The following is a 15,601-nucleotide window of genomic DNA, read 5'->3' on the forward strand; positions in this document are numbered from 1 at the left end:
AAACAAACCTGGAAGCCACGAGAGGAGGTTTTACCGGTATTTTCCTGAACTCAGCCCACCTTGGACCCCCCCCCAGCAGCCGGTGTCGGTGCAGTGCGGGCTGATGTTCCCATCACAGCAGATCCCAAAGTCAGCCCAAAGACTCCCAGATAAAACCTCTCGTAACCCAGACCACGTGGACTGAGTTTCATCTCAGGGCACAGACTGCAGACTTCAAACCTGCCTATAAATACACCCAGAAATATCCCAGACTTTCAAGTCAGCCCCCTGGAGAGCCGCTGGATCTGCTCTGCACCACTGACGTGGCTGCAGGGAGCGGAGAGGAGGCTCAGCAGGAGCACCTGCCCACGGAACGGGGCTGGATCAGCACCTGGCAGCACAGGCTCTGCAGCCACAGCTCGACAGGAGCAGAAGGCGTGGGGAAAAAAGCAGCAAACCTGCAAATTCCTGCTGGGCAGTGGCTGGAGCAGCCGAGCCTTGGCCGGGATTCACTGCTCTGCTGGGCAACTGGGAGGGCAAAGTCTGCTTTGTCTTCCCCACAGGCCAAGACCCTACATCATGGGAGCTTCTGCCAGAAAGGTGGGAATAGCCCTGGAAGAACCAGCAGGCTGAGTTTGAGCTGGTACACAGCTTTGTGAGGACTTTATGGAGTCATTATGGAATGGTTTGCACCAGGCAACCTGTGCCAGGGCCTCACCACTCTCACAGCCAGGAATTCCTTCCCAATATCCCATCTGACCCTACCCTCTGGCAGTGGGAAGCCATTCCCCTTGTCCTGTCACTCCAGGCCCTTGTCCAAAGTCCCTCTCCAGCTCTTGGAGCCCCTTTAGGCAGTGGGAGGATCACACTGCAAGCAGCAGGATCAGGAGCCAGCACTGTGTGTGCAGCAGGAGCTCCTCCTGCTGAAACCCAGCCGGGGCAGTGGGGCTGACACCTCACACAGCCACAGGCTCCAGTCCTTGGAGGAATAAAATGGGATTTCTCCCTGCAAGGAGCAAACCCCACTCTACCAACACCACCCACACCAGCCCACACAGTCCCATTTCCATCCCAGCCTCCCCATCAGTGTGTGGTTTGGGTGAGGACCCTACAAAAATAACACAAACCCCAAGAAACTGAAGTCATTTGGCAGAAGGGCAACCATGGGAGTGTGTGCCCTCACCACGGCACCAAGGAGCAGCTGGGGAGTTTGAACAGAGTAAAAGAGACTAAAAAACCACTTCTGACACGTGACACTGTTAAAAAAAGGACACAGCTGGATGTGGCTCTGTGGATCAACCTGGACAGGAAATAGGGACAACATTAAGGCCATAAGCTATATCCCATAAATATAATGCAGTGGGGCTCCGGATGGAGCAGATGAGGATGGGATTACAGTGCAGGATTACAGGACCCCATCAAGAGCTCTCATATATTCTGCCATCTAAAGATTAGATATTTTAAAGCTTCAGTGCATAACATGAGCCTCACTAAGGGAGCCTGGAAAAGCAGCTATGGCATAGGGATTGCTCCCAAATTCCTCTCTTCTGGGGTAGTTCTGTGGGGGTATAAACATGACAGTAGAGAAAGGGATAAGGGCTGATAAATGGACTCTGTCTGCTCCAGGTTAAACCCTGCCTTGGTATTTAATACCTTGGCTGGCCTTGGTTGATACCTGATAACATCTTCAGCATGCTGGTACTTCCAGCATCCCATGACAGGGAATTCCCCAATTTCATTACAAGATGCTGGGAAAGCGTTTTCTGTGTTTAAACGTGTTATCCACAAGTTTTATTTGCTCCCTCCACACTGGTTCCTGCGTTATAGGGGACAGTGAGTGACTTGCCACAAGCTGTTCCTGATTTAAACACATCTGTAATCCCTGTCAATCATCTTTCCCCTAAGCTAAAACCCCGTTTAATCACCCAGTGCAGGGACAATCCCATCCCTCGCACCCCTCTGCTTTCCACAGCCCAGTCTGCTGTGTCCCTTTGAAAAGGGGTGGCCAGGACTGGCTGCAGGGCTTGGATGTCGGCTCCTCACATTTCCCATTCCAGACAGGAAAGAGGAAAAGGGAAAAAGGAAAAAAAGAGAAAAAAAGGAGAAGGGAATATCCTCCAAGGGGCTACCTGCTGGCCAGTCACAAAAAAGCTTCAGCATCACAATCCTAAATTCCCAAGTTTTAATTAGCTTAACCAACCCTAGCAACAGAAACAGGTCAGAGCATCCCAGTTCTCTCTCGGGATACAGGAACTCTGGGGGGTCCCTGCAGGACACCCCAGGGGGGTCATGCCAAGTGAAGTGGGTTTGCCAGGGGCTTGTGTGCTGTGGGAAGAGCTCACTCCCCTGGAGCAGAACCTCAGTGAAACCTAAACCACATAAAATACAAACAGCAAACTCCAGCCCAGCTGGGAGGTGGCACTGTGGGTTAATCCAGCAGTGCCTCGGGACTCCCTGACCTCCATAAATACTTTCCACCCCTAACATTTGCCAACAGCCTGTTTTGCAAAAGCTGCCTGGATGCTTCTGTAGACATATATATACATATAACATTTCACCTCCAGGCTCTCCAAGTGCAGCTGCCCCAGCTCACAGACACTGTTTAACCATGAAGGAGCAGCATATTGAGAGGTTTTACAGCCACGGCTTCCCAGTGTGAGGACAGAGCTCAAGCCCCAGTGAAGTGTGCGTGGAGGATGCCGTGCAATGAACCCCCCATGGGACAATAGGACACCAAATCTGCTTTGTAAGTGGTGTTTCATCTCAGAGAAATGCTACTGTCATCAGAAACAAGCTAAGCTCTTCCACTGCTGCACTTTGGGTTCCTCTGTAATAGGCTGCACTAAACTGTGTTGGCCAAGGCAAAGAAAGGCAGAGGAACTGATCATCCTATAAATGAACCAGCTTATAAGTATTTAGCAAGTGTTTCTTGCTCACAATTCATTAATTTCCACACATAATTAAGTAGATCTTAATACAAAAAGGGATTTATTATGCTGTCTTCAGGCTGGACCTAAGGAGAGCTGAGGAAGCGTCTGGAAGGCAAAACGAGAAAGAGAAAAGAAATTCTTCAAGCTCGCAATCAGACTAGAAGGGCCCCTGTGCTTCTGGAAGAGCAAATAGCCTATGGAAGCAGCACGTGGTGGCTGCTGGAACATCCCTCCTGCCTGGAGCAGAGCCCTCCTCAGAGCCCCCTCTCCCCAGGATACATCCCCTGGATCCACGGGAAGCTCAATATGTTATAGCTCCTTCTGTCAGCTTTGAAAAATGCACACACTTCAAATGAAGCATATGCTCCAATCCATCAGCTCCAGCAGAAATTAGGCACATGCCTTATTCCCCCATGACTAATGACTCTGGAGAACGAGGAATACTCCATTTATTAAGGCAGGAAGCAGAGGTGGATGAAGGGGTGTGAACAGAGCCCTGCTCCAGCCGAGCCTGCAGCCACAGCCCTCAGCCCCCAAAGCCAAGCCAGCCACCCCTGCAGCTCAGCAGTCCCAGAATCTCTCATTAATTACATTTTCCTGCAGCTTAAGCCTCCATCTCCAGCAGGTTTTGCATCCAACCCTACAGAAATTTTCTACCCAACCTCTTTGCAGGGTTTCTACCCCAAGCTGGGCATGTTTTTGGTGCAACATCACTGTTAGGTTTTGAGTGATGCCTTTTGGACTCGGCAGCAGCCCAGTCCCATGTCAGGAGGTGTCCATACACCAGGGCTTTGGCAGGATAATCTCCTGTGGAGGACATTTCAGAACACAACCACTTCAGGGGAGCACTGTGTGCCTACAGCATCACTTGTGCTCCTGAGCGAGGGTTAAACTGTGTCTGGGCAACAATGGGAAAACAGCACAGAAAGTGCAGAATTAGAGAGAAACCAGAAAAATGGTGGGTTTTGTGTGTGCACTGACACCAACCATTTAAAAAACAGCTACCACGTGGCATCAGCATCACCAGAAGGAGCAAAAGAATTTCTCATTAAAGGGAGGAAACTTTCCAGACCCAAAAACCCCAGTTGATCAGAGTATCTGGCTCAGGGACAGCACTGCTCCTGCTGCCCAGGATTGCTCCAGTCACAGCTCTACTCCGAGCACGGTGTCCCTGGGATGCCAATCCACTGCCTGTGGTCCTTCTCCCTTTTCACCACCCAGGTACTGTGGCCTCAGTTCTCTCTCCCAGCCTGCCAGGCCATGTCACCCCAACTTGCTCCACAGCAGAGCAGTGGTACAAAGCCCTTTGCCATTTCTCCTGACTGCAGCTCCAAATCTGCTCTTTCACAGCCCCTGTCTCCCCTCAGCAATGTCTCCAAACAACACCAAATTTCCCCAGCCTGCAGCTAAAGCTGGGACACAACTCTGCTGGATCCATAAAAACAGCAGTCATATTGCCTTATTTCAGTTTTAGGTTCAAACAGGCCACGGGCAGAGATCAACCTCTTGGGAAAGCAAATATTTCAAGGAAAATTTGCTTTTATTAGAAGCGCAGAGAACATGTAGACTTTCCATATGAAACATCATCCTCTTAAAATGAATCTCTTTAGAAACAAAACAAAATGACAACTGATGGGCTGAGCATACCCATGTCTTCTTCATCCACCATCCCCAACCTAGACTCTCTTTCTCCAGGCTGTTCCAGCTCCCTGCATGGATAAGACCTTCTCCCTTGGACACTTCTTCTAACACAGAAGCCACGTTTTCCATCCTGAACCCAGCTAGGTACTGGTTCTTGGGCTTCCAGTCCCTTTGCTCCATAAGGAGGGCAGAGAGTCTCAGGGTTCAGACCCCAAACAGGAAAACTCAGTGTGATTGTCCCCATCCTGGAAGTGTCCAAGGCCAGGTTGGACAGGGCTTGGAGCAGGCTGGGCTAGTGGAAGGTGTCCTGCCCATGGCAGCGGGTTGGAATGAGATGGACTTTAAGGCCCCTTCCAACCCAAACCAGTCTGGGATTCTGTGGTTAACTTTAGAAGAAAAAGATCAAATTTGGAGCTTTAAGAGAACAGGTCACATGCATTTAGCTTTGCTCCTGGTCATCCCAATTCTTGTGGGGCTCAGAGAACCCAGAGAAACGAAGTTCCCAAGGCAGAGAAGGGGCCCAGCGGTGCTGGCCTGCCCAGGGCAGCCTCAGCTCCCTCAGCCCCGTTCATAGAATCATAGAATCAGCTGGGTTGGAAGGGACTTCCAAGATCATGAAGTCCAACCTCTGTGGTTCCTAGCCCATGGCACTGATGCCACATCCAGTCTCACCTTAAACACCTCCAGGGATGGAGAATGCACCACTTCCCTGGGCAGCCCACTCCAATGGCTGATTACCCTCTCTGTGAAGAATTTCTTCCTAATATCCAACCTAAACCTCCCCTGGCACAGCTAAAGACTGAGCCATCTCGTCTGTTCCCCGGCCCCGGCCACCGGGCTCAGAGCCATCCCCACACAGCGGTACCTGTACCTGTACTTCATGCCGGTCTGGGCCCGCGTGGTGTCCTGCAGGGACAGTCCATGGAGGTGCAGGAACCTCTCCAGCTGTTTCCTCTCGCTGGTGGGGCTGCGTGGCCGGGGCCAGCCCACGGCCGGGCCGGGTGGGCGCGGGGCCCCGCTCGCCTGCCGGACCCTGGGCACGGCCTCGGAGGCCTTGGCCGGGCCCGGTCGGTGCGGGGGGATGTCGCCGCAGGCCGGCTTGTACAGGTGCATGGTGCTGGCCCACAGCCCACTGAGAGCCACCCACAGCCCCTCTGAGAGTCACCCACGGCCCAGTGAGAGTCACCCACAGCCTCTCTGAGAGCCACCCACAGCCCACTGAGAGCGGGGTCCACAGGCTCTCTGAGAGTCACCCACAACCCACAGAGAGCCACCCACAGCCCCACTGAGAGTCACCCACAGCCCACTGAGAGCCACCCACAGCCCCAGTGGGAGCCACCCACAGCCCACTGAGAGCCACCCACAGCCCACTGAGAGCCACCCACAGCCCCAGTGGGAGCCACCCACAGCCCCAGTGGGAGCCACCCACAGCCCCACTGAGAGCCACCCACAGCCCCACTGAGAGTGGGGTCCACAGCCCCTCTGAGAGCCACCCACAGCCCTACCGAGAGTCACCCCCAGCCCCTCTGAGAGAGGGGCCCACAGCCCAGCGAGAGCCACCCATGACCCCCCTGAGAGCCACCCCCAGCCCCTCCAGAGCCGCCCGCCGTGGCAGGGCTGTGCTGCCCGGGCTGTGCTGCCCCAGCTGTGTTGCCCAGGCTGTGCTGCCCACCGGGCTCACGGCTCGGGGCGGCCTCTTCGCCTCCCAGACATTGTTTATGTTATTGCAACCAGCCCATTTTCGTTGATGCCCGGCCTGGATTATGGCCAAGATCAGCAATCTTGTTCATCTGCTGAGACCTCTCACAGCCCAGTACTGCAAGGGATAAGGGCTGCCAGTGGGAATATAGCACTGACCCCGTTTCCCAGGTCTTATATTTAGATAATGAGAAATATTTGCTTGGGATTCAATCCAAGGCCAATAAACATAAACCAAATACTCTCACAGGGTGTATTTCAGGCCCCAGGCTGGCCAGATGAACACTGCAGGCATCTCTTCTGCCAGTCATTAGAACATTTTGTTTTCTCGTAGTGCACTGTTGAAGTTACCTGGTCTGGGAACCTCTGTAGCCTCCCAGGGTTCTGATAATTAATACAAATAAAATTATAATTTTATCAATTACTTCACCACTGATAAATAGCAAAAAAAATTTCTGGCTAATAGAATCATTGACTAGTTTGGGTTGGAAGGAACATCAAGACTATCTTATTCCAAACTCCCCAGCCATGAGCAGGAATGGCACCCACTAGACCAGCTTGCTCCAAGCCCCATCCAGCTTGGCCCTGGACACTTCCAGGGATGGTTTCCAAGGTGTTCATCCCTGCTGGACAAGGTAACACCCAGAAGGACCACACTGACCTTTTCTGGCCACAGCAAACAATCCTGCCAGGGTCTGATACACACCACTGAGGGAGATCTCTGAGCCCTTCTATTTTAAAAACTCAACCCATTTTCGGGCTTGCATTTCATCCCCAAATACAGTGGAAAAATAAGTTAAATAATCAAGTGATGGATGTATCATGAACTCAACTAATCCTTAAATCTTTCAAAGCAGATAAAGAAAGACTGATCCCAACCCCAGAATATACTTTAAAAGCTTATAATTCAATGTCACAGAGGGGAGTTTGGTAGGGACACTGGGATTACCCTGCTACTCTTCCTCTGCAGCTGTCAGATCAGGGCATTGATGGACCTGGGTGTCCCCAGGAGGCTCCTGCCCTGCTGCCCCAGGGGACCCTGACACTCCTGAAGATGGGGGTCCTATTCTCATGGTGCTGACCCAAAGGTGGGGTGCAGGGAGGGCTTTCAAGCCCTGCTCTTTGCAACCCAAGGACGATGCAGGGAGGGCAGCGTGTCCCGAGGCCGTTCCTGCCTCACAGGGACCGTGTTTCCCTCCTGAAGGCTGTACGTGTGATCTCTGCTGCAGCCTTTGCTTCTACCTCCTGCCAGCCCTCACTTTGCTCATCCATAATGCAAGGTGAACCAAGGCAAAGGAATACTTCTGCAAGCTCCTCTGAATTTTTTTTGGACATAGGAGTTTTGCTGGTTTGGAGTTTCAGGGTTTGCGGGGATCAGCAGCATCTTTAGAAACTTAGTTCTCCCAGAAGTTATTCACCAGCAGTTTGCTTTTCTGGTGCTGTTCAAGCCCCCGGGTGCCTGACCACGGGCTGGTGGGGCAGATGGGCACCATATCCCCGAGTCTGCTCCCTCCCAGCCCACAGACCCCTCGTGTTCTCTCCGGGTGCTTGTGGACATTTCTGCACTTCACGGCCTGCTCCAGCTGAGTTTTACTTCGTTTTCCTTTCAGTTGTCCCGTTCCTAATTTTTGTTCTAACGACATTCTAAATAATTTCTAATCCAAGCACATCTGCAAGAGCTCGGTTTGTGCCAGGCACTTCAGGCATCCCCATCCTGCCTGGGATTAGGGAAGACCTCAACCGGTTCTCAGTTGAAATCCGGCTGCTGAAGATGTATTTGTGTCGAGCTGGGCAAAAGGTTGAACCCCCCCCCTCGGCAGGAGCCCTGTCCCTTGGGGTGACCGAAACCCCCATCCTCCCTCTGCCAGTCCCCCAAACTGCCCCGGGGGAGCGCGGCCGCCGCTCCCGCGATGCTGCTCCTCGGGCTGGGGCAGCAGCACCCCCAGGCCCTTCTGTCTGGGCTCCGGTTTCACGGAGGGGCTGACCCTGCACAGGAGATTAGGGAGTCGCACGTCTAATTTCCACTAATACCAAGATCCCCTTATATTTTTTTAAAGGAGCAAGATCAGATTCTGGAGGCTGCGACATTTAAGACTGATGGGATGAGAGATCCAGCAGCTGCAGGTTCCCCCTCCTGGGCGGCTCGTTCTCAGGCTGAGCCATCGCCGCTGCCGGGCAGGGACAGGGGAAAGCAGGACCCTCCTGTCACCCACACTGTCCCTGCTCAACAGCAGCAACTTCTCAACTCTATTCCAACACAACTACAACCACCTGGACAAAACAGCTCGTGAGAAACGAGGCCGAACGACCACAGGCAGCTTGTGCCGAAGAAGTTACGGAAACCCAGAAACAAGTTTACAGGATTCTCAGCTCTGTAACACACACACCCATCGAGGTGTGCAGGGAAAAACCCATGAATAATCAGAGAAATCAGGCTTGTAAAGCCAAAGATCTTTCTACTACTACTACTATTATTATTATTATTATTATTATTATGCCTACTGTTCTCATCATCGTTGTTACAGTTATTATTATTATGAACATCCCCACAGCCCCATTCCCGGGGAGCCGTGGGTACCTACCTGTGTGGCATGCCGGTGGTGTAGGCGATGGTGTACTCGTGGGACAGCTCACACACCCGCAGGTACCAGTTCATCTCCAGCTCCCGCAGCAGCGCCAGGCGCCGGGCTCGCTGCTGGGGCTGCCCGGGCCGAGCCCGGCCCTCCTTCCCGCTCTCCGAGGAGCTCTTCAGGGTTCTGTCCCTGCTGCCCACGGAAAGCACCGACTGCTTCCTCAGCTTCAGGGACTCCTCGGCGCTCTTCCCCCCCACGGTCCCGGTGCGTGCCGCCAGCATTTCGCCTCCCGCTCGGTGCGAAGGCGCCGAGTCGCTGCCCTCAAATCATTTAAACTGATTCCAGCGCGCACTTTCCTCCCCCTATAACCTCACGCCGGCCACAAAGCTGTAATTAGAGACGTGTCTGCGGGGCTTAACCAGAAAGAAGAGCTGCGACCTTCTCATGGAAACATCTGCAGCAGCTCCCGCGTGCCAGCGGCTCCGCAGCCGGGGAGGAGGACGCTCCTTAAAAACAACACCCCGGCTGGGCTTGGACACACCAGGGCTTTGGGTGGAGGGCACCGGAACACCCGTCCTGCTCCGTAAACATCGGGGGTGAAGTCACACGTGTCACCTTGACGGCAAACCCGCGGCCACGTGGGCTCACCCCAGCAAATTGCAGAATTGCAGCACCGTCCCTGCCGGACGCGGCCTTGGAGCATCCCCGTCTTCATCCCCAGCGCTGGGCCGGCCGCTCCAGCCCTCCTGCTCCTCCTCCTCCACCTCCTCGGTCGCCACGTCCAGCAGGAACTTCCATTCTCCAAGGGATTTGTAGAAATCTGGGTACTTGGTCACGTTCAGGACGAGAACAAAGTTAAGGCTGTTCCTGAGCAAACAGTGTTTGGGAAAATGTATGAAAAGGCAGACACTGGAGTTGCATTAATTCCCCTCCCCGGCCTGAAATGTAAAAGCTGATACAGAGATTACAGCTCTAATCACAGCAGCCACTTTGGGAGAGAGCCGGCAAAGAGGAAAAACCCCTCTAAGACAGGCAGGATTTTAAAGCCATTGCACTCAAAAGCTTTGTAATCATCTCCAAGCAGAGCAATCACTCACCTGTGCCCTGCACGGGTCTCCTGGGGATGGGGGCTGGGTGGAAGGATTCATGGAATCAGGGAAAAGGGAGCTCTGGAGGCCTGTGGCTTCCAACAGGAGCTGGTGTTATCTGAACAGTTTAGCAGAGATGGCACCAAAACACTCACTGCAAGTTTTGCAAAACTCTAGTAAAATGACTCAAACTTTGAGCTGTTAAAACTTTCCAGTTCTGTGCCTATTCCAGTGTGTTTCCTCACTTGTCCTTACACTTTCATTGCCTTTCCCAAAAAGGACAAGGTTTCCAGCAACTCCAGAAGCCTTTAAGGCAACCCTGAGCAGAGAAGTAATACATACTTATTTTATGGGTACACAGGCTGAAGATTCTTCAGGCCCTTCCATGTGGAAGTTGGTTATCAAAAGTGAGACGAAACTCTTAAAGAGCTGTATAAAAGGCACATTGTGCTTCCTCAGCATCACGTGTTTATCGTTCCCTTAACCACAGAAACACCCTGTTGTTCCCAAAGACTTTAAAAGGTATCAGTCACCTTAAAGGTCAATTAAACTAAAGCAGCTGTTGGCGATTTGTCCCTGTCTCAATGGGCCATTGTTGGGCGTTTCACGGGCTATTGTGCGGGTGGATGTTCCTTAATGTGTCACTTAGGCAGGTGACGCCATTGGATATTGTCTGCGGGGTGACTGTATCTCCCGGCAGGTAAGGACACCCCGGCTCACCTTATAAAAATTGCAGAACGATTGGTTTCCTGAAAGCAAAGCCGCCCAGCTGCCCTGAAATATTGATAGCGGCCGTGCTGGGATCAGAACCCCTGTGCCTGGGCACCCTGGGCATCCAGGGGGCTGTGGGGCATCTCCTGGGGGGGACAAACCCTCTGCCCCACGAGAACCTCCCCCTGCCAAAACCCCCTCCTGCTTCTTCGGAACCGACTGACCGACATCCCACCGGGAACACTGTCAGTGCCAGAGTTACTACGAGTTATAACTGATTATTACATTAATTATATAATACGACAGAACTTCTATTTATTAATAAATTATGCCAGGCTTTGAAAAATTTCCCTGGTTCTTCTTAAAATGCTTCCTAAAATCTGATTTTCATTCCAGCCGTGGTCCCTAGAGTTGGGTACACGATATGGAAATCATCTCCTGCCAGGGAGTCTCCCTGTGCCCACCCCAGCATGGCAGGTCCTGGGGGTCCCCATCCCGGTGTGGCCCCCCCAGACCCTCCTCGTGGGTGAATCTCCCTCTGCCCAGGGTAAAGCCCTGCACTTACCAGCGTGAGACCCTGAGCTGCCAGAGCCAAGGCAGGGTACAGCAACACCCAGGGGTGCAGAGGGACAGGACAGCATTAAAACCCCCACGACACTGTTTGTGCCTCTGCTTTTAGAGCAGAACATTCCAGTAACACCCAGCACCGAGCCCCCTAGGATAAGAGCTCAGGATTAATACTCTGGCTCAGGCACTCTTTTAGTCAAACCTCCTGTTTTTCAGATGTAAATAAGAGGAGTGCTTCTAAAAACCCTGCAGCAGATGTTTTCTGCTCAGGAAAGCAGGAGGTCACCTCGGGGAGCTAATGCACTGCACACAGGGCCCATTTTTAACCTGGTTTTAAAATCTCATGAGCAGTTTTCCTTCATTATGTGCCATTCCAGTGACACCTCCATACTGGCCAACAAAACCCCAACAAAACCCCACAGTGTCACACGTGGAAGGTCCATCCTGATTATCTTCACCACAAATTTAGTTTGATAGAATGGTTTGGGTTGGGAGGGACCTTAAAGCTCATCCAGTCCCACCCCCAGCCATGGGCTGGGACACCTTCCACTAGCCCAGGTTGCTCCAAGTCCTGTCCAACCTGGCCTTGGACACTTCCAGGGATGGGGCAGCCACAGCTTCTCTGGGCAACCTGTGCCAGGGCCTCCCCACCCTCACAGCCAGGAATTCCTTCCCAATAGCCCATCTAGCCCTGCCCTCTGGCAGTGGGAAGCCATTCCCCCTTGTCCTGTCCCCCCATTCCTTGTCCCAAGCCCTTTTCCAGCTCTCCTGGAGCCCCTTCAGGCCCTGCAAGGGGCTCTCAGCTCTCCCTGGAGCCTTCTCTCCTCCAGGTGATCACCTTCATTCCAGATTAAAGGAATGCAGGATGCACAGTCTGATCCAGCAATTCTACTGAGACACATTTACAGTTCATCCTCTTTCAAACTGATCTCAAAACCCACCCCAGCCCTTCAGGTTCCTCTCAGTATCTGTTCCCCACATTCTCTCAGCTCTGTACCTGCACACCCCAGACCTCTGCACACACAGACACAGCTCATCCCAGCCAGGCAAAGAGCAGCAGTCACCAACCTGGTTAGAGAGATCTAAACAGACAAACACCACCTTGCACAGGTCCAGATTATCTGGAAAGCTTCTGTAAGTGATACCTAAGCAAACTTACATGTCTGGTCCCACAGGAGCACAATCATTCCCAAATCCTCATCCAATTAGCCAGGAGGCTCACAGCTCTGCTGCTCCACACTCTCTGCTCCACGTAATTGAAACCCCATCAGGGAAAGCTTCATTAAGGCACTTAATTGGGCCTAAGTGGTTCACCCTGCTCTGACAGCGCTTAAATGCAGTGACTTATGAACTTCTGCTCAGCCTGCAGCCACTGGCTTTGTGCCCGGGTATCCCCAGCAAACCTGACCCCATGATTCTGTCCCACAGCATGGAATCATGGAAGTGCCCAGGTTGGAAAAGACCTGTAAGATTGTTAAGCCCACCTGTTAACCCAAATCCCAGCGGCAGAGAGCTCCCAGCTGCCTCCCTGAAGGGCGTGAGGGATGTGGGAGCTCGGGGGGCAGCGGGTCACAGGCAGCTCGAGAGAGTCAATCTGCTGAAATTAGAACTGATGGAAGTGGCTCTCTCCAGCCTTTGATCGGCTCCAATAATTTCTAGATGTGACTGTGGGGCCAAAGGCCAGTCCCAGCACACCCAAGTGAAGAGAAAAATTCCTGGGTATGTTAATTAACTCTTTTTTCCCTCTTTGCTGGGGTCAGTGAGGTCACTGACGAGCTGCTCCGCTGGGTTTGCTCTGGGTTGCACCAACTGGTGACCAAGCACCCCGTGATTAGAAAGGGGAACGTTTTCCAAGGTCAAGGGGAATCCAGACACTGAGATCTCTCTGGAGGCACGTGGCTGTGCTGGGCAGGGGTTGAGGGAGGCTGTGCCCAGCTCTGCCCTGGGACACAGCCCCAGCCCTGGAGCCTGATGATCCCTGACCCTTCTCAAACAGCACGAGAAGGTGCAGAAGCACCCACTCTGTTCTCTGTTTTTCTGCAGAGAGTTTCAGACCAAAAGGCTGAGCTGCCTGAGCTGACCAGGTGCTGAGCAGTTAATGCTCCCAGGATGCAGTTCCTGGACAGGCTCCTGTGCCTGGAGGATTGTGTCTTCCAGAGGTGGGGAGTGCAGCTGGGGCAGGCAGCAAGCCCCAGCTCTGGCTGTGAACTGAATCTAAATCATGGACCAGACAGGGGACACTGAGCTGCCACTCTCCCCCCAAACCATTGCCAGGCGCCCTGTCCCTGTCCCCTGGTCCTGGAGCAGCACCACCAGCCCATCCCTGGGAGCGCCGGCGGTGCCGTGGCATTGCCATGGCAATCAGCACCACAGAGGGGACTAAAAATAAACCCCAGCTCTGCACAGCACAAAGATCATCCCAAATCCCAGCCCTGACTCAGCCATCCCCAAACCCAGGGGGGTGGTGCTGGGTCTCCACTCCCCCACTGTGCACAGTGGGACATTCCCACCCATCCCCTCCAAAATCCAGCTCCCCCTGCACAGGAGCAGCATTTCCCTCAGCTCCAGGCCCCTGTGGCACTGGGAGTGCCCAGAGCTGCACAGGAGAGGCAGGCATTGCTCCAGAGCCTCTGGGACTTGTGGTCAGCTAGGAAACCTCCTTTTTCCTTTAAAAACCCCAAAATCCCCATTCCCCATGTCCTGAGCAGCATCTCACCTTCACACCAAGAACCCTGGAGAGCTGGGCGAGCTCCAGGCACGAAAGGAGAAGCTGGGCACCCTTTCCAGGTCATACCTTGCCCAAACTATGACCAAAGGAGCCCAGGGAGCAAAGTGTCAGAGCAGCACTGGATGCTCAGGGTGCACCTGGAAGTGATCCCGAGGGATAAAAGCTGCTCAGGAACATCAGTCCTGGCCCCAAACCCGACAGCACCGAGGGCCACCACGGGCAGAGCTGTGGGAGCAGGAGCCCAGGGGGCTGAGCTTCCCTTTTCCAGCAGCATCCCAGGTTTCCACAGTAGGCACAGCAGCACCAGGGCTCTGGTGTCAGTGACTGGGTCACGGTCTGTGAGCCCATGGTCAGGTGTCAGAGCCATGAATTATGGATGGCAGCCCTGAATTATTCCTGCTGCTTCATCAAGGGAAGTGTGGGCACAGGGACCTGGGCAGACCCCTCCTGCTGAGGGGGGTGAGCCTGGGCCCCCCCAGAGCAGCAGGACACAGATGGTCCCAACCCACCCCAGCACAGACCCTCAGCTCCAGCACCTGCCTCCTGCCCCTGCAAGGAGCAGAAACTCTCCTCTTTAATTAACACTTCTCTTAATTAACACACAATTCCAACTTGGCTGTCCACAAACTTACACTTACTCCAGAACAGTTTTCCATGTTTTTTTCACCCTAAAAAACATTAAAAACAGGAAGAAATCCCGCAAGCAGCTTTATATTGACCTTTGTACCTTAACCCTCTCACGGGAAGGATCCACAAGAAAAACATCCCAGTTCTAACAGGGCTCTTGATCACACATTTAAGTCAATTACATCCAAAAAAATCAGCTTTTTCAACCCAAAATACACTCCCATTTATAATGTACATGTAGAAACTATATTTATAATATAGTTTCTACATGTAAGACCTTAAAAAAAAAGTCACACCAAGGTTCAAACATAATATTTTTATTTGTGGATAAAAATTAAGGCTCACAGTACTTTTATCATTTCACAAGCAGAAAAATGTTAAAAATTGAGACTGATGGGGAACGCCCCCAATACAAATTCCTCTAACTGCTGACATGTTTTACTGAAGACTCGAGGTGAACAATTGTACAGGGCAGCTACAGGTATTAGTTTGTAAACTAGGTGCTAAATATATTTTTTTTTTTTTAAAGAAATGTGAACAGAGTATGATGTTTCTCTCCACTTGTGGCTGTCCAGTACACGTGGATTCCACAGAAACACCCAAGAACCGCCGGGATGATCACACCAACCTTCCCAAGAACAACCCACCACGGCTACAACGCATGGCACAGGTGTCAAACAGAGGGGAGGAGAGCTAAGGGGCACAAATCCCATTTCCATAAGACATTTGGATTTATAGTGCAATAGTTTATGCCTAAAATTTTCAACAGTCAACTTTCTGGCTTAAAGAGAACCCAGGACTGCTGTCCAGCTGCAGGAATGCAGCCCAGGGGATTAAAGGATGGGATGAGTGCGTGGCAGACTTCAGGAGACAGGGAGACATCGTGCCTGCAGTTAAGATGCAACTCCAAGGAGGACTTTTCCAAGTGTGCAGCATGCAGTAAGGAAGGGATTGCTGCCCAGGTGTGCTGCAGGTGTGTGGGCAGAGGTACAACCACTCCTGTGACCCCAAACCCCCACGAGGGTTTTATCCCGAGTTACATCAGAACTATGGCACTAC

At 52.6% G+C, this 15,601-nt stretch overlaps 1 protein-coding gene across 1 annotated transcript in view; it reads right to left on the bottom strand.

The window, feature by feature from the left end:
• KCNAB1 (potassium voltage-gated channel subfamily A member regulatory beta subunit 1) overlaps window positions 1-5,678 on the bottom strand; it is a 58,679-nt gene extending 53,001 nt beyond the window's left edge. Inside the window, exon 1 of the mRNA XM_027647319.1 lies at window positions 5,422-5,678. Coding sequence (XP_027503120.1) covers window positions 5,422-5,663 — 242 coding nt within the window. The 5' untranslated portion in view covers window positions 5,664-5,678. The remainder of the gene's footprint in view (window positions 1-5,421) is intronic.
• Window positions 5,679-15,601: the final 9,923 nt, after the last annotated feature.

The sequence above is a fragment of the Corapipo altera genome, unplaced genomic scaffold (genome assembly GCF_003945725.1).
Source record: "Corapipo altera isolate COAL_440 unplaced genomic scaffold, ASM394572v1 113, whole genome shotgun sequence".
Lineage (NCBI taxonomy): Eukaryota > Metazoa > Chordata > Aves > Passeriformes > Pipridae > Corapipo > Corapipo altera.